Genomic DNA, 27,229 nt, shown 5'->3' with positions numbered 1-27,229 from the left:
GGTAGTTGTAAGAGCTTATAATAAGGCTTTTTAACGGGAGACTGTGGCCCCAGAGACACTCATCAGAGGATGATGTAACATGAGTAGTTCCCAGAAAGCCGTCAGGCTTGGAGGGCGGGAAGTCTCTGCACAATGCATGCCATTTCTCCATCTAGGAATAGACTCATGTCTGAAGACACATTCTGCACCACTCTTAGAACCTGGCAGTGTTTTCTTAAACAGACTTCCCAGTATTGCCAATGGAGTGGAGATGTGAATGCCCGGGGTAATAGGAAAATACACTTAAAAGGCTACAGAGAAGAACTTATGACTGGGTGTCAGGAAACCCAGTCCTGGGTCCCTTGGAGGCCCTGCCTGTCTGCGTTTCAGTTTTTACATGTGTAAAATGTGAGGCTCAAGGTCTCCCTCACCCAACCCACCCAGGGTTATAAACTCTTCAAGGGAGGTGCTAAGTCTTAGCTCTAGGATCACACAGTGAAGTTTGGGAAGACTGAACTTATAAAAGCCTATGGACTGGGTTCCTCACCTAATTCATTCTTTTGATTATTTCCTCACTTAGTCAGATCCATTTTCAAGCAGACGATTCCAGTCAACTTTCCAAAGTTTCTCCCTACAAGTGAGACCAGGCATCTGCTCTGCTTATCACCTTTAGGGACTGTCCAGCCGCTCCAAGTGAAGCCCAGTCTCCCCCTCATGGCCTGTAGGAAAGCTACTGAGGGTCTACTGGGCCTTCACTAACCTTCCCTGCTACCAATCTCCAGGCCCACGCCCTGAATCTTGAGCCACACTCAGCCTCTTCAAGTCCCCTGGAAGAGCCCATCCTCCCACACTTCCGCAGCCACTATCTGGAACACTTGGCTGGCCAGCCCCTCCGTCACCTGGCTAGCTCCTGCTTCCTCACACCAAGTGTCCCCTCCTCCATGAATTCACTCCGTCAGTGAACAAATACAAGTTGTTCCAGGAACTCTGCTTACTCTCATGATTATAACCCTGACTGCTCTGATCGCTGCACCTCCACAAACAATCCCCGTGAAAATGAAACCCCATTTTCATTACAGCATCTGTCACCCAGAAACATTCATGATGGTTTGTGATGCATCTGTCTTCAGAGATAGACTGAGCTTGCTTCATCTTGGTCGTGGTGTCCCCAGAACGGTGGCTGGCTCTGGGTCAGCACTCAACAGTGTCTATTAAGCGCCTGGATGATTTCCCAAGCAGGAAGAGCACGCTTGTGCCCAGCAGAGGGCATGGTAGGTGACAGCCCAGCGGAGAGCAAGGGCCCTGCAGTGCCTGTGTGCCTTTGAACAACGTACTTGCCATCTTGGTACACAAGCTTTTTCACCTATAAAGTGGAGATGATTACAGTTTAACCAGCTATCAGACTATGAGAAAGGTTTGCTGTTGCTCGAGTGCTCAGCACAGTGCCCGGCACCTAGCGGGTGTGTAGCACTTGCTAAGTACTAAAATGAAAGAAGAGAAAGAGGGAGAGCTTTACTCAGAAATGCTTTAATCTATTAATATCATTTTCCTGCCTGGAAAACAACTGAATCCCAAATATGTATGAGGCCCAGATTTGTCACAAAGGACCTGCCACTGAGACAATATTCAGATGTCACAGCTTGAGGGCAGATTCTCCCTCCTGTAAGTTCACAGAACACCTCCTTTTGGCCCAATAATGAGAGGCTGACCTGAAAGGACCCACAGGCCTCCCAGGAGGTGGTCTCTGAAGTCTGCTCTGCTGAGGACCCGGGACAGAGCAGAGGATGCCCTGGGGTCAGGACCACTTAAGGAATGTGCATATTTAAGGCTCACAGGATTCTGAAGGGGAATCCCTGCAGAATAGCATCCGAAGCTGGGATGGGCGTGAACCACCTTTTGAGCTGACAGACTCCATCTCAGCAGCCCTTATGCAGAACCCGCCCAAATGAAGCTCCTCCTTTCCCCCAAGGCTTCCCAGCCCATTTCACTGTCAGCCACCCTCATTAATTATCAGTGACCTTGTCCTCTGGACTCCGGGGGGGGCATCCCAGAGTGAAGGGGATTTTGCCTGAAAGAGGCTCCAGTGCCCAGCTTCCTTACACCTGAGTCCCTGGGCTCTAAACACTCCTCTGACTGACAAGCTGGAGGCAAGAGACCATCATATTCAGCATGGATAGAAAAGGCTGAACCATCCTCACCCCGTTGGAAGTAAGGGGCCTAATTTCACTCACTAAAGTACTTAATTTCGCGTTTCTTTTTTCATTAAGCATTCCTGCTGTTCAAACCCTTGGGCCCATGCTACTTCTACTCATGGCCTTAGAATAATTTAAATTAGCTTGGTTGAGTTAATATTTAAATCTACTAAAACTGACAAGGGCATTTGACTATGGAGGAAATGATTTGCAATACCCAATGAGGAGCTACTTACCCTGGTCAAAAAAGTCAGTTTTCTATAAACAATTTGCATTTCAGATTCATAGAGATGTTGGTGCTTGAAATTACCCCAAAACTCCAAGAAAATCAAGGGACTTTTTTAAAGTCACATACCCAGGAAGTGGCCAAAGCTAGAACCTGAACCCAGGGCTTCCTGAATTCAGGCCAGTGACAGCCCTAAGTGATAGCCTGCAGCTGTGCTAGTACCCAGCTGAAAGCACTTCCACTGAGACATCAGGAATTTTAATCTGAGGGTAGCCAAGAGCAATAAACATTACTTCTTCCAGCCCATAATGGTTTTTCTAAAAACATTCCTAAAATATCTATTCGAACTGGCACAATTGAAAGTAATTTCAGTGTTAAGAAAATTATTACTTCATTGAATTACCATACAAATGTTGAAATGGTAAGCTTGAGAAGGGTGTTTTGCAAAGGAAAAAAAAAAAGGCAAGGTGGGTACTGGGGGTGTCTTGTAAACAAACCTGCAATGTTTTGGGATATTTCCTACTGCACAGCCTCTGATGTGATACAGACATGCAAATCTTAGAAGCTATTTCAAAAAAACAAAGCCACAACCCCTCTAAACAGACGCTCTCAAATTACTTTTCTCCTTAGAGACACATTTCGTTTCAATTCCTCCTATGTAACAAACCACTTTCACCAAAAAAAGGGAAAACTCTGATTCAAACTGTCCCAGGGCAGAGGAGACACAATCCAGTGTGGCCAGATGGGGGCCTGTGACCAAGTCAGCCATGCTTCTCTGCCCATGACCATCATCCTCTACTCCAGGCTTTGTAGGCAGCGAAGTCCTCAAAGGCCACTGTATTATAATGTGGTCAGTTGCCAGCGTGCTTGTGTTTGAGGCCTGGAAGAGCACCAGCAAATGGCTGGGGTGGAACTGTTGGGGGACTGTTGGGGAGAGCTGCTCTGCTGAACTCCAGGACATACGGACACAGACAGAGATCACAGGAAGGTGTGACAGCCCAGCTCTGCAGTCTGGACTTTATCTTAGGGTTGAGGAGTATACTGCAGGGGGATGTGACCATGATCCAACCTGTGCTTGAGGAGTAAGGAGAAAGAAGTGAAAACTGAGAGGGCAGGATGGATCTGGGAGCCCACCAGAGGAGGATCTGCAGAATTGCAGTGATCCACTGGGGACAGTCTGAGGAGTCAGGACTGCAAGACAGGGGGTAGTGGGCCACGAGGGGACTAAAAGTTAGGGAGGGATGGGGAGGTCAACTTAGGGTATACTGTATTTCTGGCACTGGCAGGACATCCTCTTAGAGCAGTCTCTCTGTATAGTGGAAAATTTAGTTTCCAAGCACTTAAGAAAAATCAGAATTTATTTCTCTGCAGGACATCTGCAAGGAAATGAAGGACAAAGATGCAACAGTAGACACCCTTACTCAAGGACAGAAGGGAAAACAAGAATGGTCAAAGCCTTGGAAAGCAACAGCCTTTAAGGGATTGGGGGGGGGGTGGAGGGTGGAGGATGATGAGTAACAAAGGAGGATGAGGAGGACCAGTGAGGGAGGTAGAGGATGGGTAAAGGCAAGCCCTCATGTCTGATGCACAGGAGCCAAGGAAGTGCCAAAAGAGGCAGGCAGTGTTAACCTCTGGGGAGTGAGTAGTCACTTAAGCCAACCTCTTACTACATTAACTTCCTAAGTATGCAGGCTAAGTGTAGTGCACAGCATGGCTGGTTCTGCATCAAAACTTTCCCAGGTCTGAGTAGCTATAGAAACTGCTTACTATCGTTTACAAAATATTCAAGTTTTTTCTACACATCACTGGCTTTGAATCCAATTGTATTTCCTAAAGAGGCAGAATAATAGAGTGGTCAAGAGTACAGACTTCAGGGGCAGACCTTCCAGATTCAAACTCCAGATCTGCCTCCTGCCTGAGCACAGTCCAGCTCTCTGTACCTAATGAAACAGTAGCTGTAAAACTGAGATAATAGGATGTACTTCCTGTGTTTGCTACCAAAATTCAGCTGAGTTAATACATACATATGCCAAAGAGTGCCTAGCACATAGGAAGGGCTCAAAATGCTATAGAGTTATTAAGTTTTAATAACCTAAATCATTTCATTTTTAATAATTAAGATAGAGAATAGCAATATAGTGCAAATCATACATAAGCCACATACCTAACTTTCTAGCAGCCTTACAATAAAAATGGTGAAATTACTATTTTATTTAACCCAATTTATCTAAAATATTGTCACTTCAACATGTGATTGATATTTAAAAAACTGAGATACTTTACTTTTTTTAAGTCCTTGATACCTAGTATTTGATATGTTACACTTACACAGCGCCTCTCATTCAAATGGCCACATTTCAAGGGCTCCAAATCCACATGTGACTAATGGCCACCAAACTGACATTGCAGGTACAGATGGATACACACCCAACTGATACTCTAGGTCACCTCTCACGGCTGGCTTAGAGGTGGGGTGGGGCAACTAGCAACATTTTGTTTACATGCCTCTACATTATTCAATAAGTAGCAATTAAGACTGTAGGTATCTAAAATCCAGGAAGTTACTTTAAAAAGTAAAGAAACAACTCAAAATGAATGCTCACGAAAACAATCACAGAAACATATAAAGTGTTCCAATGTGGGAGTTAGGAGAAGGGGGTTCCAGGTCTTCAGTGGGACCTGCAGAAAGCCCTTTCCCCCTGGACCTCAGTTTCCTTGCATTTTATTTAGAACGGGAGGAGTCCTTAAAACCCTCTCAGTTCTTAAAATGCACAAATACGGGACCCTCTGTTTCTCCTGTATTACCTCCAAGAACCTAAGAGAGGATGAGAACTCTCTCCTCACCTCTGGAGATGGTTTACCCGTAAGCAGAGGGCAGGTGACACGTCTTCAGGCGGCCTGAGAACTGCCCGTTGTTAAATCTGCCTTTGAAGAAGACACGTTTCCATTTGCAGCTGGCTACGAGCGTTCTCAGTTCTCAGGAGCTCCCACGTACATTCGTACTCTGGTTCCCTCCGTGCCGCGCTGTGGTCACAAACGCCCAGGGAACTGGAAAATGAGCCTGAGCTTCTCACTCTCCCGCAGGAATGATTTGGTCCGAATGCAAGGAAATCTGGGAGGAGGGGCCGCGCGAGTACGTGCTGCACCTGTGGAACCTGCTGGATTTCGGGATGCTGTCCATCTTCGTGGCATCCTTCACCGCCAGGTTCATGGCCTTCCTGAAGGCCAGCGAGGCCCAGCTGTATGTGGACCAGCACGTGCAGGACGACACGCTGCACAATGTCTCACTTCCGCCGGAAGTTGCCTACTTCACTTACGGTGAGTCGAAGGGCAGGGCGCTGCTCCACCGCGTTCCCCGCTGCTCTCCTGGGGCGTGGCCACGGGCCGGTCGCACCACTCCACCTGCAGATCCCTCTCCAAAGAGGTCCTGCTCTGGGCAGCACAGACAGCTTCATAAAGGGTGGAATTAAGGACTCTAAGAAATGAATTTTTTGTATGTGTTAAGAAGGATGGATTTGTTTTGGAAAGGTTCTTGGAAAGTTTCTGGGAGGTTTTTTGTTTTTTAAATAAAGATCTCTTTTTCTAATAGATTTTATTTATTTATAAGAGAGAGAGAGGGCACAAGCAGGGGGAATGGCAGGCAGAGGGTGAAGTAGGCTCCCCGCTGAGCAAGGAGCCTGATGTGGGACTCGATCCTAGGACCCTGGGATCATGACCTGAGCTGAAGGCAGATGTTTAATTGACTGAGCCACCCAGGCATCCCCAAAGATCTCATTTCTGATGTGAATCCAGGAGCACTAAGAGGAAATGTAGAGATGAAAGAAATGTCCTTCTATACTGGATCCCTGCATTTTGTGCAAAGATGGGCCCTGATTCCCCCATTCAAAAATTCTTTTCTCATGGCCAAAGTAGTTTTTGGAGATACATTAATTCTTTCAAACCACAAGACCATACAGTATGAGGTAGTAGATTGAAATTTTAGGAAGAGTAAGAGTTGTAGCATCCATTTATTAAGGACTTACTAGATGCCAGGAACTGTATAGACGTATACCATAAACTCCAGTCCCTACAAAAGGCCCACAAAAAGGGGTCTTTTCTGTCCCTATTTTACAGATTATGAATGGCTTTCCATGGCAGGGCTCGCAATGTTCTCAGAAATATAGGAATGCCTTGGGTAGCAAGGGATCCTGGCCCAACATGAATTGAAAACCATGCAGAATGGCACAAAGCTTATGTCCCCAGGCTTTGGAGTCACACCTGGATTCAAATCCTACTTCTATAGCTTACTCTGAGTTTACCTAACTTTTTGGAGCCTTTATTTTCTCACACATAAAACCAGGATAATACCCAAGTAAAAAGTTTCTTTTACAGATTAAATAAGATAGTGCATATGAATTTTGCACCGTGCTCTGAAAATATTAAGTGTTCACTAAATGGTAACATTTATTATCAATACTGCCTATTAGTTCATTTTCCTGCTCTAGCATTGTACTTTCTGTTCTAAAAGGGAAAGAGAAGTGGGAAGAAGAATACAGATCTCTTTTATCATGACCAGTAAACTAGCTGGACACTTACTAGGCATTTATTAACAACCGCTGCTCCATCATGAAGGGTTTGACTGTCAAAAGTCCCTGTTAGATGGCTCCAGGAGTCACATGGCTCCTGTGACGTCAGAATGTTCATGGTCAGGTGAAGCCGTGAGCTGCCGGAGGCTGGCCATCTAACACAGCATTTGAGTGCTATCCGTATTCTATATAGATCATGTCACATGTAAATGTGGTAAGGGCACAGCTCCTGAGAAACGAGGAATCTTCTAGTATTACAAACCATTCACTCTTTTTTCGTTGGTTTAGCAAATTCAGATTTGTTAAAGGCCAAATGGATTTGTGTATTTTCCTCCTGAGCCGTTCAGGGTTCATCAATGAAGAGATGAGAGAATCTTGATACTAAATTGGATATTTTCTTAATGCCCTGATTCAGCCTGCAGTATTGTCCACTTGTGACTTCCGTTCCTATTAAGGATTGTGTTAAAGTCTCGCCAACTGCAAAGTACTGCACATTGTTGCCCTTGCTTTGAGTTCACCCTGTGCCCTTGGAGATCTTTTGGCTCAGAGCGGTGGCTTGTGTTGCAGTTGCGGGACAAGAGCGCCCCCTCGTGGCCATCCGGGCCGTGGTGCCTTCCAACCTCAGCTCCTAGGCAGATTCCAGTTTTCCAGGTTGGGATAGGGCAATATTTCTCATGGAAAGAGCGCCAAAAAGAAGAAAATCCCTTCGTCTGAATCATCACACTGCTCTTTGTTTTTACACCCATCGTAATTCTGAAAAACCAGTCCAAGCAGAACACTTTTTCACTAGATGTCCTGGCCTGGCCACCAGGGTCCAAGAACAGCTAATCTATCTTACAAGATAACAGAAGTGGCTTTATTAGGACAGCTGAGGTTTAACATGGTAAGTTATAGGAGGGGGAAAAAAAGAAATTCCTTTTTGGTGTCTCTTTGCAGAAGCCAATTCTTATTTCATATTATCCAAATGTGTTATTTATCCTTGGAGGGTGACAGATATATTGGAAAAACGTAATTTGTTCTCCTTACTTGTCTTTCCTGGACTTCTGAGTTATGATCTTGATGAGAACATAGAGTCTATAATTTTATTGTATTTCCAAATGTAATTTAGAATACACTACATGAAACCTTGTAGCAAAGAGAGGCCTGGCTTCCCTTACTAAAGGTTTCTTGCTGCTCTTTATTATTATAATTGTTTAACACAGTCTAGTCTTGAAGATAAAGATAAAATCCCTCCTCCATCTCCCTAGGGGTGCCAAGAATTGCTATGTCATCTCCTTGCTATCTGCACTTGCCTGGCTTTGAAAAGGACCCCATACCCCTAATCCAATCTTGAAAATGGCAATAATAAGATCTACTCTACAGGACTGTCGCTAGAATTACAGCTAATGTACGTGTAAGGGCTAATTTCAGTTTCTCGGTGTTTCTCAATTTAAGTTTCACTTAGCATTTCTCAACAGGGAAACTCTTGGCTTTTTCAGCAGAGCAGTTTTCATGGTATGCGTCTGTCCAGAGCATTGCAGGGTATTAGCATCTCAGTAATATTCCTGCCCCGGCACTGTGACAACAGCAGATACCCACATACAGTCCCCAAGGATAAAGATGGTGCCCTCACCAGAGAACCCCTGTGTATCCTGACACGTAGCAGGAGCCTTACTAGTGATGAATGCCATTCCTGGTGCCATAGGAACACTTACTTCACAGCTTTGTTCTGCCGCAGAAATACACTCCAGGCTGATCAGACCCTTCCCAAAGATCACAAGCAGAAACTCCACAGCCCAAGACAGGTCCCAAGACTCTTGCCATCTGGAACAGGGCTGTCATGGCAAACCTGGATGACCAGTCACCATATTGGAGACCTTCGCTCAAACCCAGAGCAACACTTCCAGACACACGCTGCCCAAGAAACAAAACCCTAGAGCATTTTCTTAGGGAAGACCCTTCAGATTCCTGGCCCCGTGTGGGCTCATGTGTTTTGATTTGTGGCCCATCCAAACTTGTGGTATTTCAGTCAGGCATGTAACAAACATTTAGCAACACCTGCTGTGTGCCAGAGCCTATGCTAAGCACCTTACGTACAGGGTCGTATTTCATCCTCACAACAGCTCTGTGAGATTGATGATATTATCCCCAGTTTACAAATGGAGAAAATCCAGTTCTAAAAGGTTAATTGACTTGGTCGTGATCATACAGCCTCTGAGTAAAAAGGCCACTGTCAAGCCCGGGTCTGTCCGACTCTGAGTCCATGCTCCTCCCCACCGCTTCCCCGTGATGCTTCCCCAGTGGATCGGGCAGCCTCTGCTAGTGGAGCCCAAACATGGGCAAGGAGGACAGAATGGTAAGCAGCATGGAAAGTTCCATGACAAAGGGTGCACACAGGATACTGCAGGAGCAAAGAGAGGAATGGGGAGCCTGTCCCCGGTTGTGAGAGTCACAGAAGGCTTCCTAAGAGAGCTGACACCTGACCCAAGTCTTAAAGCATGAGTGGAAAAGAAGTGGCCTTGAAGTGAGGGAAGGGTGTTCCCAGCAGATGGGCCAACACATTCCCAGAGGGAGGGTGATCCCAGTGTATTGGGATCAACTTAGAGACAAGGGCAGGAAAGGCCACGATGAGGTCATGAGGTCAGACACCTCGAAAGATGCCTGCTTTCTCTGCCAGAGACAAGTCAGCACAGCAGACCCTGTCGCCCTGGTGAGTAACCCAGCTTGTTTTCTTTCAGCCAGGGACAAGTGGTGGCCTTCAGACCCTCAGATCATATCAGAAGGGCTGTATGCGATTGCTGTCGTGCTTAGCTTCTCTCGAATCGCGTACATCTTGCCAGCCAACGAAAGTTTTGGACCCCTGCAGATCTCCCTGGGGAGGACCGTGAAAGATATCTTCAAGTTCATGGTCATTTTCATCATGGTATTTGTGGCCTTCATGATTGGGATGTTCAATCTCTACTCCTACTACCGAGGTGCGAAGTACAACCCAGCCTTTACAACGTGAGTACCCCCAGGGCTCTCATCAGAGGGTCTCCCTGGGCTCCCCGGGAATCCTTCAGAGTCTCTGGCAGGTGGCTCCTTACAGAGACTCATGTTTCCTTGGTATTTCTACAAGTTCAGGCAACTTTCTTTAAGGGTGGCTTAGAGTTCAGGTTCTGGACGTGAAAGAATCCAATTTTTAAGCTGTATTAGATCTTCAATTCTTTTGCCACTTAGATGCTGTGCAGCCATGAGCAAGTTCCTTAACTTCTCTGAGCTTTCATTTCCTTATCTTTAAAATAGGGATAAAAATAATACCTGCTTAATGGAGATAGTATGAAGATGCAGAGAGATGATACAGCGGCCACACGGTATGCTTTCAATACACGAAAGGAATTATTATTACTATTATCACTGCATTCACCTGTGCTACCTAGAAAACGGAGCCCTGAGCAACTGTCACACACCAACACTTTACTGGAGAAAGGCAGCTGCAATCCAAACGCAGTAAGACTGAAGGAGAAAGGAAAGTGAAGTGGAGGAGGAGGGCGAGCGGATAAGGGTGCTGACCCAGCCGCCATCTATCAGAATGCACAACTTGGTCATGACACACTCTCTGGGGAGATTATACAGAAACACCGCATCTCCAAATAGCCCATCAGAATGAGAAATAGACAATTTATCAGCCAGAGCCTTCCCATCTGCTGTCTCCCATTAATCAGACTCGCTCCAGAAGACATGAACTCCCCTACGCCTCCAGGGCAGGCCTGGGGAAGCCAGAGCCACATAGCGTGAGAGGGAAGCATGCGAGTGTGTGCAGCTCAGCAGCTCTGTATGCCCAGGTGGGCAAGCCGGCTCCAGGGCGTGGGCACTGAGCAAGTCTGGCAGCGTCACATGGTTCAGCAGCAGAGGGGAAGGCTTGGGCAGGGAGGCAAGAGGCACATGCACAAGCCCAAAGCAAGGCACTGTCGAGCCAACGGACCTTAGGGTCCAGAAGTAGCTGCCGCACGCTGAGCAAGACAGGTGCCATAGCCTCCCACATGGAGATGGTACTGGAGTACCCTGAGCCTGTGTCCATGCAGACCCAGGGCTCCTCCCCGGTGTGGGGGATGCCACGTGGTGTCCTGGAAGACCATCAGTGGCACTGAGCAGTGGTCTAGGAGCAGAGTCAGGCAGACCTGAGCTTCCATCCTGACACAGGTGTTTACTGGCTGATGACCTTATGCCAGGTCAGTTGATTTATCTGTGCCTCTCTGTCCTCACCTGTAAAATGGAAATGACTCCCTGCCTTGTTCATAAATGCCCTTAGGAATAAATAAGGGATTATGTAAGGGCTAGCATGGTATTTCCAGCCTAGGTCATTCTCCGGCCTGCCCAGGCTCAGAACTCCTCCCTGCCTTCTTCAAGGTCCCACCCAGAATCTTGAGGGAAGGACAGTCACATCTCCAGGCACGTGACTCAGCTGGGACCTGCAGTGCTAGCACTCCTGACCTGGGGCCCCAGGAGCCCTGGGAGGCCTAGGATTTGTTTCTTAACAGATGTAAATGGCTGAGCCCAGCCACACAGGTTTCCTGAGCAATTCCCAGCTCACTAAATTCTTCAGGAATGTGAATGACAGAAGGAACAGGAGAAACAAAGCCAGGTTCAAGGCGGTAGGGTCAACGTTGGACTGGGAATCTGACCATGTGAACTTGGGCTCCATCTCTCTTGGCCTGGGTGTTCTGTGCAATCTCTCCCCGCTCCTCACAGGGAGCCTGCCCTACAGGCCCAGAGCTGCTCAGAGCATCAGTGTCAGGACACAGGAGAAAATGAAAAGGGTCACGATTTAAGGGCAGGGCTGACCTGGCCATAATTCTCAGGTAGATACAGCTAACCTATACAGTGAAGCTTTGGGATCAGGAAAAGCCATGGGGGGAGGCACCTGGGTGGCTCAGTCAGTTAAGCGGCTGCCTTCGGCTCAGGTCATGATCCCAGGATCCTAGGATCAAGCCCCACATTGTGCTCCCTGCTGAGCAGGGAGCCTACTTCTCTCTCTCCCTCTGCTTGCTGCTCCTCCTGCTTGTGTTCTCTGTCAAAAAAATAAATAAAATCTTTAAAAAAAAAAAAAAGAATCTGCCTATATATCAGTTAAGTATCAGTTGTTAAGTATCTGGCTTCAGCTCAGGTCATGATCCCAAGGTCCTGGGATCCAGCCCTGCATCAGCCTCCCTGCTCAACAGAAACCCTGCTTCTTCTTCTCCCACCCACCCCTGCTTGTGTTCCCTCTCTCGCTGTCTCTCTCTGTCAGATAAATAAATAATATTAAAAAAAAAAAAAAAAAGGAAAAGCCAGGAGGAAAGAGGAAAGCAGAAGACAGGGGCAATACAGTTGGCTTGTCCCAAGTCCTGGGAGCCACATGGAGACCTTCTAGAGAGAAGGGACCCAACCAAAGAGGACCCAGGTGCCCCAGGATGGGGAGGGAAGGAAAAGGTGTGGGGGCAGCAAGTACGGTAGAGAAAGGATGGGATATTTATGGCCTTGGCAGTTCCTAAAATGGGACGTGTGGCAGCAAGACGGTGTGATTGAACAGGGAAACAGTCAATACAGCAGTGAGGTGTGGAGGAAAGAATGGATTTTTGTAAATGTCATCTTTTACCTTTTGACTGCTCCCTGGAGCAGGTCCCCCTAAGAGATCTTTGATCAGCAGAAAGCCATGTTAGGGTAAATGAGATGTGTGCTCTGGGGACTCAAACTATTCTGCATGCCAGCTACGCTGATGATAAAATCGAATGACCACCCCCCTCAGGAGAAGGTTTGCTTCAGAGCAACCCATCTCCAGGCTGCCCTGCCGAGCTTGGGATTCTCCCTCTGGCCTTCCTAGGGGGGAAGGGGGCTTCTCTCCTGTGGAATTTTGAGCTTGTAGGGTAAGATGGGTGCCCTGTCTGTTTCCACAGAGTCTTCTGTGGAGACTTCTGTGAAGTCTTCTGTGAAGACTCTCTGAGAGTCTTCTCAGTCCTCCAGAAGGGAAATTTGGGCTAGAGCACATGGCAGGTATCCTCCCCTCAAGCCCACACCTGTCACGTTGAAGGGCAGCTGGGGATCCTAAAGGCTGTTCCAGAGGCCCCTTCGAAAGTCAGCTGTTAGGAACTAAGAGACTGCTGTCCCTGAAGACCCCTGCTCACCCAGGGACAGTGCAGTCCCCATTCAGATCGCAAAAGCCAGTCCCACCTGAATCCCACCAAGTTACAGTGTTATCCCAAAAGAGAGGGGTGGGGACATTCTGGGACCAAAGGAAAGAGAGGAAAAGTCTCTCTACCAACTGCAGACCCTCAGCCCTCAGCCCAGCCCAGCTCTGACCCCCAACATGTTCCAGTTCTTCCCTCCCCAACCCAAATTCCCATTCCCTCCATCCAGCAGACCAGTGAGAGGATTAGAAGAAAACAGATTGAACTAATTCTGCCCAGGTACAAATAAACACACGGGATGAACAGCCTTAACTGATATCATGGGTTCTCCAATCACACCAGACTCATCTGGGAAAATGGCTAAACTGGGGACTTCCCAGGCCTCACTCTCTAGAGAGTCTAATTGCAATAATTAGGGTAGGGCCCGGAAGTCTGGATGAACAAGCCACTTGGGGGGGCTCTGCGAAGGTGGTCCTAGGGCTAGATAGCGACCTTGACTGATGCTATCCAACCTCATCTTTACTCACACGGAGAGAAAGAGGCCACTCTCGGCTATACACATTTCAGAGACAAAAGGCTTGTTCACCCAAGGGAGTGTCTTCCTAGGAGACTTCCGGCTCTGCAGGTGGGATTTGCCTTTGTAAGTTCAAGTCAGAACAGGTAGCCAGATCCAGCATCGAGCAAGCTCCGGACAGTCAGAGTCTATGAATGGTTCCCAACTTGTCAGCCTCCATCCACTTCAGAACCAAGGGCGCTCTCGAAGATCTGGGTTATTTTTCTCAGCCGCTGTGCCGGGGGCTGGCTGAAGGAGGGCAGGGATGTGAGTGCCTGGGTCATTGGCTGGTGAGCTGGGCCTGTCTGGGCATGACAGATTGTGCACCTGCTGGCAGCTCATTATCCCCAAGTAGCTTCTGTGAGAAACTGCAAATGTCCAAAGGGGAGGGAGAGATGGTGCTCAGACAAGTTTTATGCTCTCAGAGTACAAAATCAAAGTATCCCACGACAGGGGTCAGGAAGCGGAGAGAAAGCTGAGCAAGACGCCAGCCAGACACTGCTCTTTCTTGAGGAAATTCTTTAAGTTTTTGATTCTGTTAGGAATTTTGTTCGCATTAGGGACGTATCTTTGACTTCATCGTGGAAGTCTGTAGACAAAGAGGATTTGCCTTTTGAGGGGGTCGTTTGGGGATTTTCAGCCTAGAAACTCATGAAAACCGTGGGGTCCCAGCACTGTGGTTACAGTGTTAGACAAAGAGAGACAGGGGAAATGGGGATGGCTCCGTCGGCTGGGCGTTTGACTCTTGATCTCAGTTCAAGTCTTGATCTCAGAGTCGTGAGTTCAGGCCCCCCAATGGGCTCTGTGCTGGGCATGGAGACTACTTTAGAAAAAAAGAAAAAGAGACAAAAAATCCTCGGCTTGTGGATGAAATGCAGCTTGGGATGAAGGTGTACAAAGGGGGTAGCCTTCCCTCTACTCTGATGGTGACCATGGCAGGACAGGTGCACAGAGAAGAACGGGAGGGACTGGGGCCAAGGAGGTGACCCAGAGCAGGGACGTGAAGGGCTTTCTGACACCACTCACGACTCACAATGGGCTCCTGGTCTCCCCCTTTGGGTGAACTTGGCCTCCCCTAGTTCATTCTGACTGGACAGTAAATGGGGGGCCTGCCTCCCCAAAAAGGAGCCAGCCAGCCTTTTCCGCCAGGCTGTTGTGGAGTCAGCTTCACAGCACAGCTGGGTTGAGACTTTTCTAATCAAAAATAATTCCTCTCCTAAGGTTATTCTGTCTCCCTAGGAATCATTTTAATGGAAGGAGCTTCAGCAGTGCTAAGCAAAACTCAAAGCTTCCGTTTTCCATGACAGTTATGGAAAGTTTGCACGTTCTATAAAGGGCGAGACTCATTTGGCCACCAGGAGCAGGAGGCGCTGATTCAGCTCCCCCAGCACTGCAAAGCCACAGAAAAGCCAGCTCCTCCTTCCCATGAATCGGGGTGGAGGGGGGCCCTGGGGCAGGGGGAGAAGTTCTGGCAGGCCTGCCCACATATGGCCCAGCAATGCTGTCTCACCCTGTTGTTGAACAACTCCTTGAACACACACGTGATTTGCTCTCTCACTTCCTCCTCCAAACCGTGGAATGACAGATATCCACCACCAGAAAGCTAAGACTTGGAGAGATACTAGACTGGCCCAAATCCCAGAGCCAAGAAGGGGATTTGAATCCAGATCTGCAGGACTCTTGTCCTCCACATTTTGACCTGCAATTCCCAAGAGTGGGATCCCCACTCGCACAGCAAACCTCTGCTCTAAAATGGAGGGGACGGGGGTCTCTTGAAAAGTTGGGTCACTTTCTTGCAGCACAAAATTCTAAAGAAGAGCGTGCTGAATTCAGATATGGTTATCACTGAAAACCTACGTACCTTGTCTCTAAATACGCAGCCTGAGCTTGTCCCCCGGGTAAAGTAGGTTTCTATCCCGAAGTGTGCTCATTTGATTGACAGCTATGCAAAGCCGAGTTCTGTGTTTACCCTGGGGTCACAGGGGTTAATTGATAAGACAATCCTCTTCTCCCTGAGGAGCTTGTAGACAAGTGGGGGATTCGGAAACACATAGCCTCAGTTGTTACACCACGTGATCATCATCAGCGGGTACTGGGGCAGCATGGTGAGGAAGAAGCACTGAACGCCAACTGGCAGAGTCAGGGAAGGCTTCATGGAGGAGGCGGCCATGGAGGGTCTTGGAGGATGACTCGGAGGGTATCCTATCCTGCACAGGGGGTAAAGGAGCAGAGGATTTTTGGAGAATGGCCGGTAAGCAGGAGTTTGGGGAAAAGAGGGAAGATTATATAAGGTAATCCAGGAGGATCCAGATTCTGAAGGGTGTTAGGATCCTGAGAGGGAGTTAGAGTCTCTGCTAAGACCTTTTTAAAAGAAAGAAGATCTGCCTTTGGGGAGTGTGCTGGGGCAACTGTGCGAAGGATGGACTGGAAAGGGTGGGAGGGGAAGCCCCAGCTCGAGATTTTATCGTGACTAAAGCCAGTCACAGCTCCCCCCCTCATGGAACTAGCAGACTGGTTGGGAAGACAGATGTTAATCAAAAAAATCATAGAATGAGCACATGTTTATAAATGGAGATGTTCTGAAAGAAGGGAACTTGAGAGAAAGGCAGCTCCCAATTGTGGGGAACATGGTCTGTTGGGTGGCTGGGAGAGGGAGCCACATGAGAGAGGACAGGACCCCGAGGAGTGGCAATGGCATGGAGAAGGGACACTGAGGAGGCTGGAGTGGAGATGTGGTGACTGACTGATGTGGGGGTTGAGAGGGAAGGAGGATGTTTTCAGGCTTTTGACATTGGGAAGGCCCCAGAAGGATCTGGGAGAGACAATCTGAAGGAGCATATGATGGGAAGAAAGCCAGGGTCCTTGGTGATTCAGGGGAGAAAGTGGAGCTTTAACCTTCCGCGGGACCCATATGCAGCAGAGCTAAAGGCAAACACTCAGATTTAGGTTCACCCTTGGTGTCTTCGGTGAAGTTCGTGTCCTACAGGCTGGAGCAACTGGAGGGTCTTGAGAAGGAAGGCCCCCAGCTTAGCACCAGGGGCCAAGCAGACACTTGCTAAAGGAACAGCATAGACTCTTCAGCTAAAAATGCCATACTGTGCTTTGCAAACAAAAGATTCTGAAATTTCCCTGGCCCGTGGAAGAGAAAAAAAAAAAGGAAATAAGTGAGACAGATGAGCCATACGAGCCCCAAGGTATCGCTAAGGGAGTGATGAACCAGGGGGGCATCCTGACAGCCAAGAGCCGTATTGCCAAGAAGGACCTGGCTGCAGAGGAGGGCCCTGCAAGGGCTGCAGAGTCTGGATCCCATTGCCAGCCCTAGTAAAACTCACTATAACCAAGGGCTAGGTAAGAGAAACCAAGGAAAGGTCACATTGTGGCATGGCAAGACCATGGTTGACTACCATGTTCTTGGGGCAGAACACGCTGTCCGTGTCTGTCAGTGGGAACCCGGAGTGGAACCAGCCTATAGGGCTTCAGAGGGGACAGATTCTTCTGGGTCTGTGTTGAAATCTGGGCATCTCTGATACAGAAGGGTTACAACATAGTTTACCGCATTTTGAAAGTTAGAATTTTGCCTTTCATCATTTAAATGCAAGCTAGGTATAAGGATTTGGGGGAATAAGGGAGCTTATTACAGCTACTATCATGAGGAGACAGTAGCAGGAAGGTCCTTAGACGTGGCAGAGCAGGCAGCTGTGGTCATGGAAGGGGGTCCGGCTCAGGCTCAGAGAGCCTGGGCATCTGGAAATGACCATTGTGTGTCAAAAAAGGCATTTGAGTCTAACATAAGTCCTCATCTTGGCATAATTCTCCAGGAAGTGATAAAAATATAGCTCTTTTCCTGGACTAGTTCAGAAGAATGATTATGCCTGTTACAGCAGGCATTCCACTATCATATAATGTGTATTTATGTCCTTTCCTCATGTTATTCATGACATAAAATTTTAAAAGCCTGGTATCTTTAAGCTTCTGCAACAGGCCGAGAGTCCACAATTCATGAGGGAACGGCTTGATGGTACCCAGAAAACGTGCTCTCTTCGATGATGTCTTCACAGAACACTTTAAGGCCCTGCCCCGCGTCCTCCATCTTGTTCTCAGACTGATTGTTGCCACCTTCATGGGGAGAAAGCCCTACCTTTTTATCAATAACATTCCATTCTAGGATGGAAATGGGGTCAGACTATCCTTCTTCAAAGTGGAAGAATGATAGGAGACCAGGCTGTTCAGGGTTAGCTCCAGAAATATTATCACAAATATAGTTCTTGGGCAGGCCTGAAGCCAGCCGGCTAAGACCAAGTCACCTCGTGCCTCAGTTTCTCAGGATTCAATCCTTCATTGACCAAAAATGCTGACTGAGTCCCTACTACCAGCAAGGCATTATCCATCACCAATGACAGAGCCATGTGCCAGTCAGCAGGCCCGGCCCTCATGGAAGTCACACTCCTCCGTGAACAGAAAAAGAGGGACAAGAGGCTGAAGATAGTTTAAAGACTAAATAAAGAGACAGAGGTCATTATAGATTAAGTGCTAAGGGTTAGGAAAGAAATAAAAACACTGAGCAGAAGAGTAACGAGGGAGGCCTCCTTCAGCCAAAATGTCAGACAAGGAGCTACCTGAGCTGGTGACAGTCAAGTTTACCCCCAGTGCATGAGGAGGCTGAGGCGGGCAGCCACGCAGACACAACGGGGAAAGGGCCCTCCAGGCTGAAGAAGTGCTGAGATGTGGCAGTCTGGAGCCAGTGGGGCTATGTGAGTGGAGGCGGGGTGCCAGGAGTCTCACTAGGAGGGGCCCTGAGGCCTCCCAGATGACAGGAGAGACTGTCAGCCCTGGGAAAGCCACTCAAGGAGAGGGCCAAGGTCTGACTGCTTTTTTCAAAGGTTTATGCTGAGAGTTGACCGTAGGCCATGAGAGCCTTTCAGCCTTACCCTGGGGCCTCCTGCAATTCAGAAAGAAAGAAAAAACTAATGCTAATAATAAGTGTTGTTATATAATAATAATATAACAATAATATTATTGTTATAGCATAATAATAACACTGATGACACATGTGTTACATGCCAGGCAGTCGTCTTTCATGCACTTCCCAAGCAATCAATTAACTCCTTGAATCATCACAACACCCCTGTGAAGGAGAGATTGTAGTTTTCCCATCGTACAGCTAGATAAACAGAGGCCCCGGGAGAGGTTGGGACGTGGCCTGAAGCCCACATGCAAAGCCAGCTTTGCCTGACAGAGAAAGGGAGTTCTGAGGGCCTCACCAGAGCCCCACCCTGAGCCTGGGATCAAGGACCCCCCCATTCATTCATCAGAGTCTACTGAGTGCTTCCAGTGGTGCTCCATTCTGCACCAGGGTCTGGAGCTAATGGCGAAGAAAACACAGCTCTGCCCTCGGAGGAGCAAGCGGGTCCCCAGGCATCCCTGAAGGAATAAATCTGGGCTGCACAGGCTTTGTGCACCCCTGTTCCTTGGCACTGATCTGGGGGCAAGCCTCCTCTCCTTTTGGACACACTGAATCCAACTCCTCATTTAGGAGCCGGGATAAGCCAAGAGGTCCTTTAGGGAACACAAGCTTGCGGGGCCCAAAGGCCAAGCCTCAGGCTTCCTCAGGCACTTGCCTCTCTGTGCCACCCTTTGAGCCCGGCCTGGGTGCTCTGGGTCTGCGGATCCAGGTGTTAGGGAACCCCGGGGCTCTGGTGGGGTCTCCGTATATTTCAATCACTGTCCTCCATCATCCCAGCCTGGATGCTGGGATGCTAGCCTCCCTCTTAATTTTAGCCTGCTATGCACAGATCGGGGTAGGTAATCGAACTGTTTTAGGGAGAAGTGGGGAGGCAGAGTTCCCACACCAGGGGGAGGGCATCATGGCATTCTGAAGCAGCAGCAATTTTCCTAACAATTGCCCCCAAGCCCTCTCCTTGTTGATCAGTTTGTTCTTTGAGACCCATACACAACCGCCTCTTCGGGCAACGTGTTATTAAAGCCCCATTATCCAGGCGAGACGGGCCTGGGAGAGCGCTGATTACCAGGTCCCCGCCTTCTGCCTGACAGATCAGCCCCAACCTTCTCCCCCCACACACCCCCGCACAGTGGGAGCAGTGTGAATCACAGCCCTATTCAACATCACTCACAGGAGCTCTCCCTCTCTTCCTTCACTAGGAGCACTGCTTAGGCTAGGGCGGCCTACTGACTCCACTTTCCAGTCCCTTCCACATACAAGCCGAGAGTCAAATGTCACAAGACAGCCTGGGCTGGAGAATTCAGAAAGAGGATTTGCGCAAAATCAAGGGTTTGTGATGATCTTGGCAGGTGGGAAGGAAGATCGGCTTGTTCAGTGAGGTCAATGGCATCTGAATGATTTAGCTCCATTTAGCCCTGCCTGGCGGCCCTGGAGGGGCCCACGGGGCTGGGTGTGATCCTGGGTGAGACCAGGCAGGCAGGCTTGCCTACTCCAAGCTTTCAGCGTTCTGTTACCCTGCTGGGTTTGCTTTAGGTGGGACCTCCACCTCATTTAATCTTGACAGCAACTTCCTAGGAAGGCACATCTATTTCCTTTCATAGGTGAGTAAACAGAGACTCAAAGAGGTTTGGTAACATGGCCAGATGCCCACAGCCAGGTCGTAGTGGAGCTGGGATTTGAACCCAGGCATGCACCTGTGCTATTCTCACTCCTCCGACTATATTCGTGAAGCTTCCCGTGATTGACACAGCTGAAGGAGTCTGTGACTAACTCTTTAGGTAGCCAGAGGGGTTAGGAGGAGGACGTGGAGCCCGTGACCACTATCCCTTTGAGTAAAGAACCTCACATTTAGCCTTGAGACCCACTGGTTGACAGTAGAGGTTTTTTGTGAGACAAGTAGCTTCATGGTGATTATCAGCTAAGCCAGTTCCAAAGATACTTTCTTCCTAAAAGACAGCACCCACCCTCCACAGTGACTGGCCTTCTCCCCCATGCCCTGGCTCCCATAGCTCCTGAAAATTGTGGGTGATAATTAATTCATGACTCAGGGAGCGTCGTGACCTCACAAGATATTGAGGCCAGCTCCAGTGCCCAAGCTCTTGGCATTAGTAGCATACTATTTGGCTCCTTTCCAAGGTCAGCCTTCTCTCTGAGAATATATTATTGTAGGTTTCCAAGGTCAAAGTAACACAGCCTTTTCCCACTCAGGGCAGTGAGGACAAGTTTCCTTTATTTCCTACCACATATTAAACGAGAGAATGCCACTAGCATGACACTTCAAGTTAATTATGGAGCTCTGTCACCCTAAAAAGCATCAAGTTTTCATAGAAGTTTCTTTCCCCCCTTTTTCCTCCTGCTAAGATGTCTGTCATTTTCATATTAATTAATAAGATCTCTTTATATAAGAAGACCCCCAGTATCTGACACTGTCATGTGTATTGGAGATACAAATTCTTTTCTCACTTAGTCTTTTGCCCTACACTGTTAGTTATTACATCTTTGTTGTATATGAGTGAAGTTTTATGTGGTCAAATCCCTCCATCTTTCCCTTTCTGGCTTCTGAAACCTCTTCCAGCCTAATATTATATAAATAGCAATATTTTAGTCTAGCCTTCTATTGTGTCGTTTTTAAACATTGAGCTCTTCAATTCCACTCAGAATTTAGTTGTATAGGTGGAGCTATGGATAAAATTCTGTACTGCCTACCATTTAGCCCAGCTAACGGTGCATAACTCAGCCCATGAGGTCCCTTCTGAGAGACAATGACAACAAAATTAGTCTACTGGGTTAGTCCAGATCACATCAAGAGGGGTAAACGAAAGACCCAATCAATGGTGGGTCTAGCCATTGAGGATGGTTCAAGCCAGTAGACCTGGCTTTACTTTAAAGGAGGTCTTTGCTATGATGACCCATTTTGCCCCATAATAAGAGGACAGAGGGATATAGATAGTCCTGAAAGAGCTTACAAGAGATTATTAAAAATGCATACTTTGGCTAAGACCCCTTCCTGCCCAGTTGGGTGCATGTGTTACTGCTCTGGAGGGGGTCACTTTCACTCTGGAAATCCCAGGCTCAGAGTGAGTCTGAGCCTCTTGTAATTAGTTACTCCTGTAGGTCATAGCCAAATTCAGGTCTGGAGGTTAATCCTTGATCTATAGACTGGAAATGAAACAGGTGTAAAGATTGTCCAGAAGCCAGATAACAAACCTAAAGAATTCGTATTCCAAGTGGGGGAGGGGTGGTTGTAGAGGGAGGGGAACCAAAGGAGGGGGAGCTAAGCCATGCATTTAGGGATCTGTGAATGTTCTTTTATCGCAACACACACTGCTTAGTGGGCTGTCTCTGCCTTCTTTAGATTATTCTGTTACACAAAATGCCCAAGTGAAGCCACCAAGGATAAAACAGAGCTTAGTGGCAAAATGCATAGCCAGAAGCAAATGAGAAATTAAAAAAAAAAAAAATACACTCCGAATCTAGGCCATTTTTCCTAATCAAAATTCAGAGAATTTTCCCTGAAAGTTCTGTAATTGCTTGCTCCATTTGTGTCAGCCAAAGGTTTGTGGGGTTTTCCAAGGGAAGCAAGGGAAGATGAATTTCTATAAAGCATCACTCAGCTGCATACATTATCTGTTTTGTACAGCGTCCATGGTAAGTGCGTCACCTGGGACCAGGGCCTGCCTGCCCAGTCCCTTGCTCAGATAGTGTGCCCTCCAGTTTCCGGCTGATCCAGCTAGGAAGGGAACAACTGTCAGAGAAATCACATCCTGCTGTCCCCTTCCAGTTTGGGACTGGGGCCGTTCTGGAGTCTCTCTGCCACTGTTCCCTTCCACTAGGATGATAACCAAAAGCTCCCTTCTTAACAGAAGCCAATACCTGTAGAGAATCGTGGCCAGTAATGGAATGGCATCTTTTTCACACAAAATGGATCTCGCCCAAGAAGGCAGTGTGTTCCCCTGTTTCTGAGAATGGCATCAGGAGCTGGGGCTCTAGAGGAATGCTGGATACTCAGTCATGACTTCCAAACTCCCAAAGAAATTCCTCCTTATTTAAAGTAAAATGAATCAAATATTCCAAATATTCCAAAGTTTTCAGAGACACCGGAAACACACAATAACAACAAAAACCCACTTCAGTTTTCAGTTTTCAGACTCTGAGATGCATTGGGACTGAGTCAAACAGCTGGCTAGACACACACATACACATACGCCCACACGTACTCACACACAGGAGAGCCAAAGATTCACGCAAGGTAGAGCTGGATTTTGTAGCCAAAGTGACAAGTGCTAGTATTTTTGTACATCTTGTCAGATAAATACCAATCCTTAAGAAATGCTGGTATTTTTTTTTTTTTTTGAGATCTAGCTAAACCTAGCCACTTGTGGGTGAGTGTTGAAAACATGAAATGTTAAAGAGGAAAAAAGAAAGTGCTGTCTCATAATGTACCCCAAATCCGGAAGCAAACCGAAAACACTGTATATAACCATTCAGATGTTAGCGGATGCCCGGGGGCGTTCTAAACCACCCAACCAAAACCCAGCTTTCTGATTGGATTCTCTGTTGGAAACCTGATGTGGGGTCCTTGCCACAAAGTACAGATGGTAAAACATGCTTGGGTCTTCATCTTAAAGCTAGCGGATCCTGTCAAGTTCACAGTCTCTAAAGAGTCAAAGAGCAGTGTCCGAAAAGCCAGACCTCCCCCCACACTCCCCTGCCAGCATGCGCAGTAGCTACCTTGAGTGAGCTGCATGGCGAGTGTGGACAACTGCCTGCTGAATTTGAACAAGGTGGACACACAAAAGTCACACTGCTCATAATTCGACTCTTGTTGAAAGGATATGAGATGTGTGGCTGGCCTCACTCCCCAGAGCCAGGGGGTGGGGAAGCGTAGTAGTTAGGAGCACCTGCTTTTGGAGATCCTAGACATGCCTGGGTCTGCACCCCACTTTCCAGCCAGATATGACTGGAGGGGATAAAGCTCTGAGTGCCCATGCCTCTGTCTGTAAATGGAGGTAATAAGCAAGCCTGGCACGGAGATGGTCATGAAGCTTAAGGTCCTGCTTGTGACCAGCGATGCTGCTTCCATCCGGGGACACCATCCTCTCCCCACTGCCCATGGGGCTAGGTGGTCTGAGATACTCAAGAGACTATTTTAGGAAGGGCGTGGCTGATAACGTACAAGAACAAACATTTGACCTGCTGGTTCATTTTAAATGTTTAATTAATTACAAGATAAAAGTGACACCACAGCCAGGAGTCCCAATAAATGGACTGAAAGGAAAAGAAAGAGCCTTCCCTCTATGCTAGTTTTTTGAAGTCTTCCTAGAAATCTGAGTATTATTTCAGAAGACAGGCACTGCCAGACAGCCCAGCCCCACCACAGGGTAACCACCAAAGTCTGGGACTTCCCTGTGAAAAGTGTCAGCAGATGTAAACTGCCTGAAGGGACTGTATCTCCTTACAGGGTTGAAGAAAGTTTTAAAACCTTATTCTGGTCCATCTTTGGCTTGTCTGAAGTGATCTCGGTGGTGCTGAAATACGACCACAAGTTCATCGAGAACATCGGCTACGTCCTCTACGGCGTCTACAACGTCACCATGGTCGTAGTGCTGCTCAATATGCTCATAGCCATGATCAACAACTCGTATCAGGAGATTGAGGTAAGGCCAGCTCACTGAACTTGTCCTCTCTCCCTTGGTTTCATCTACATGGCTGTTTGAAGCAACGAGAGTAATGACATTAGCAGCTCCTGTGTTACTAAATGTGAAACCAGGGGGCGCCTGGGGGGCTCAATGGGTTAAGCATCTGACTCTTGGCTCAGGTCATGATCTCAGAATGGTGAGATAGAGCCCCGCGTCAGGCTCTGCGCTGGGCAGGGAGCCTGCTTGGGATTCACTCTCTATCGCTTTTTCAAAAAAAAAAAAAAAAGTGAAGTCAGAACAGCACACAATGAGCATGCTTATCACACTGCCCCTAGGAGCCCTTTGGTCAACGTGCCACATGGCAGAGTGGCCCCCCATACCAAGTGGCCCAACCACAGCTGAGAGAATCAGGATGGTAAATCTTTCCCCTTCCACATGTTTCCTCGAGACAGCATGCCAGTGGCCCATGGCCAATCAGAATGACTGTATCTTTCAGCCAACATCCCCTTTGCCTCTTGCATGTTATTTATTAAATACCTACTGTATGCAACGTCCATGCCTGGCACTGGTGACACAAAGATGACTAAGACAGTCCCTGCCCTGTAACAACTCAGTTCCTTCAGACTAACAGATATATCGATGAGCAAACTCCACTGCCCTGGGCCCAGTGCAACCAGAGCAGTCCTACCAGGTACACAAGCTACAAAAGCAGAGAAGATTCCAGAGGTGAGGCCTGAAGGCCATTCAAAGAGTGATACAACATTGCCAAATAGCTCAGGGAGGAGTTCAGGAGACAATTTATCAAAATCTGAAATGCATAAGCCCTAAGCTGTTGATAAACAGCCTTGCTTGGAAGAACAAGAAATTAAGAACAAACTAAACGAGCATTCACAGGAATCTAGTGAAACAGATTATGATGCATCTGAACAGAAGAACAGTGCTTGACTTCAGGAAGGACAAAGATGTTCTTCATACACTGGACGACAGACCTGCCAGTTAGCGTTTAAATGAAAAAAATCAAGTTGCAGAACAGTGTTCATAGTGTGCTCTCCCTTGTGTAGCAAAGGAAGAAAAGGACATACACGCTCACTTTTAATTGGTTAAGATTTGAAAAGGAAGAAATCTCTGAAACGGTCCACAAGGAACACAGCAGGGCTACATGTCCAGAGGCGGGGGAGGGGAGAGTGGAAGAGAAGGGGGATGGGGGAATGGAGGGAGTTGGGGGGGAAGGGAGGGGCAGAATGCCTTTCTCCTTAGGCCTTTTCATGCTTTCTAAATCTTATTATTGTTTCACTTATTATAAGATAAAATAAATAAGCTAAGGATTAATAAAATGCACTAACCTATTTTGAATTGACTCAACAGTTGCAATCCTAGGATAGATCTAGGCAGAAGTATGGTTTTACATAGGTGCTCATTAAAGGAAAAACGTGCAAATAGCCCATTGATTTCAGAGGGTTCCAATAAACTCTGATGGAGACTCGAGAACACTGCATCTACAATGAGGAAAAACGTGTTTGTGCTGATATCGCACAATCTCTATGACATCGTTAAGTGGGAAAAAATGCAAGTTGTGGAAAAGCACACCTAGGAAAATCTTATTTACATAACAATACGAATGTGCACGTACAGAAAGAAAAAGCAGAGAAAGGCAGGGAAAAGCTACCACACCACTGATGGATTGACCCTGGGCATCCTCTGGGGAAGGGAGTTAAAGGAGAGAGCTTTGGAAGGGGGCTGCCACACCTTTGTACTTGGATCTTTTATAAGAAACAAGCACTAGCGTATGTCTCAACAAGAAGAAATTAAAGACTTCCCAGAATTGGTTTGCAGGGCTGTGGAAACAGAGCAGCACAGATTGGGTTTTCCCCACAGTTCTGGAGTCTGGACGTCCCAGATCAGGATGCTGGCAGAGCTGGTTTCTTCTGGGTGTTTCTCCTTGGCTGGCAGATGGCTGCCTTCTCATGGTATCCTCCTATGGTCTTTGCTCCCTGTGAGTGGGTCCCTGATATCTCTTCTGCTCAGTATAAGTTCATCCTTGATGTCAGATCAGGGCCCACTCTAGCAACGTTGTTTAACATTACTTACCTCTTTAAAGGCCCTATTTCCAAACACAGTCATATTCTAAGGTGCTGGGGTTTAGGGCTTCAACATATGAATTTTAGGGGACACATTTGGTTCATATCACACACCTCCCCAAAAAAACAACATTAGCCAAGGCAGGAGGGGTGAAATAATGTAGTATTCTTGGCCTGTAAGAAGGAAAAGCACGAGGAAAAGCAGCCAGAGGTGAAAGGGAGAGGTGAGTCAGCATGAAGCCTGAGCCTTGTCCCTGCCCTCCCCCTCCCCCCCAAAGGAAAATGCGGCACTCTGTCCACAAACGAGCATATGTTTGCATGGTGTACATATTTACTCACTTATGCAGGTGAGCTGTTGCCAACCAGCCCTTCCTGCCCTTCTGGGTCTCAGTTTCCCCAAATGTCAGAGAAACCAGATGGTGCCTGGATAGTATGCAGGTCTCCATACCACTCACCCAGGGTGCGGCCCCATTCTAACAAGCACATTGTGCTTTGGTCCAAATGAACGTGGCATGGAAACCCTGGGATTAGTGTGGAGAGATGCCCTAGTTTGGGGAAGGATTAGGCATGGCCATGACGTCACGTGTGCTTGTGAGGTCAAGCTACCCCAGCATGGCCTTGTGCCATGAGATGGAGAGCGCACACTGCAGCCCACACCTCCTCTCAGGGCTCTGGGCTTCTCCTCCAGGGAGAGCACGTGTTCCCTCCCATCTCACCAACAGTGCATGTGCAAGGATCCTGAGAAGCGGAACAAGGCCACTAGACAGTGCCAGGTACCCCAGCTCACGCTGAACTTCAGTGAAGTATACTTTGTGAAATCTTCGCGAGAACACTCATTTCTTCAGTCAACAGATCTAGAGCACCTACTCTCCAAATCCAGGGACCCACCTGCCTCTACAAGGGCCATACCCC

At 47.7% G+C, this 27,229-nt stretch overlaps 1 protein-coding gene across 1 annotated transcript in view; it reads left to right on the top strand.

The window, feature by feature from the left end:
- TRPC7 (transient receptor potential cation channel subfamily C member 7) overlaps positions 1-27,229 on the top strand; it is a 149,758-nt gene that overhangs the window by 109,887 nt on the left and 12,642 nt on the right. Inside the window, exons 7-9 of the mRNA XM_032837670.1 lie at positions 5,482-5,715; positions 9,680-9,944; positions 24,062-24,257. Of these exons, the coding sequence (XP_032693561.1) occupies positions 5,482-5,715; positions 9,680-9,944; positions 24,062-24,257 (695 nt within the window). The remainder of the gene's footprint in view (positions 1-5,481; positions 5,716-9,679; positions 9,945-24,061; positions 24,258-27,229) is intronic.

This window comes from Lontra canadensis, unplaced genomic scaffold (assembly GCF_010015895.1).
Source record: "Lontra canadensis isolate GAN:19392208 unplaced genomic scaffold, GSC_riverotter_1.0 scaffold99, whole genome shotgun sequence".
NCBI classification, from domain to species: Eukaryota; Metazoa; Chordata; class Mammalia; order Carnivora; family Mustelidae; genus Lontra; species Lontra canadensis.
The sequence above is the reverse complement of the archived record's forward strand: the minus strand, read 5'-3'. Positions and strand labels throughout refer to the sequence as shown.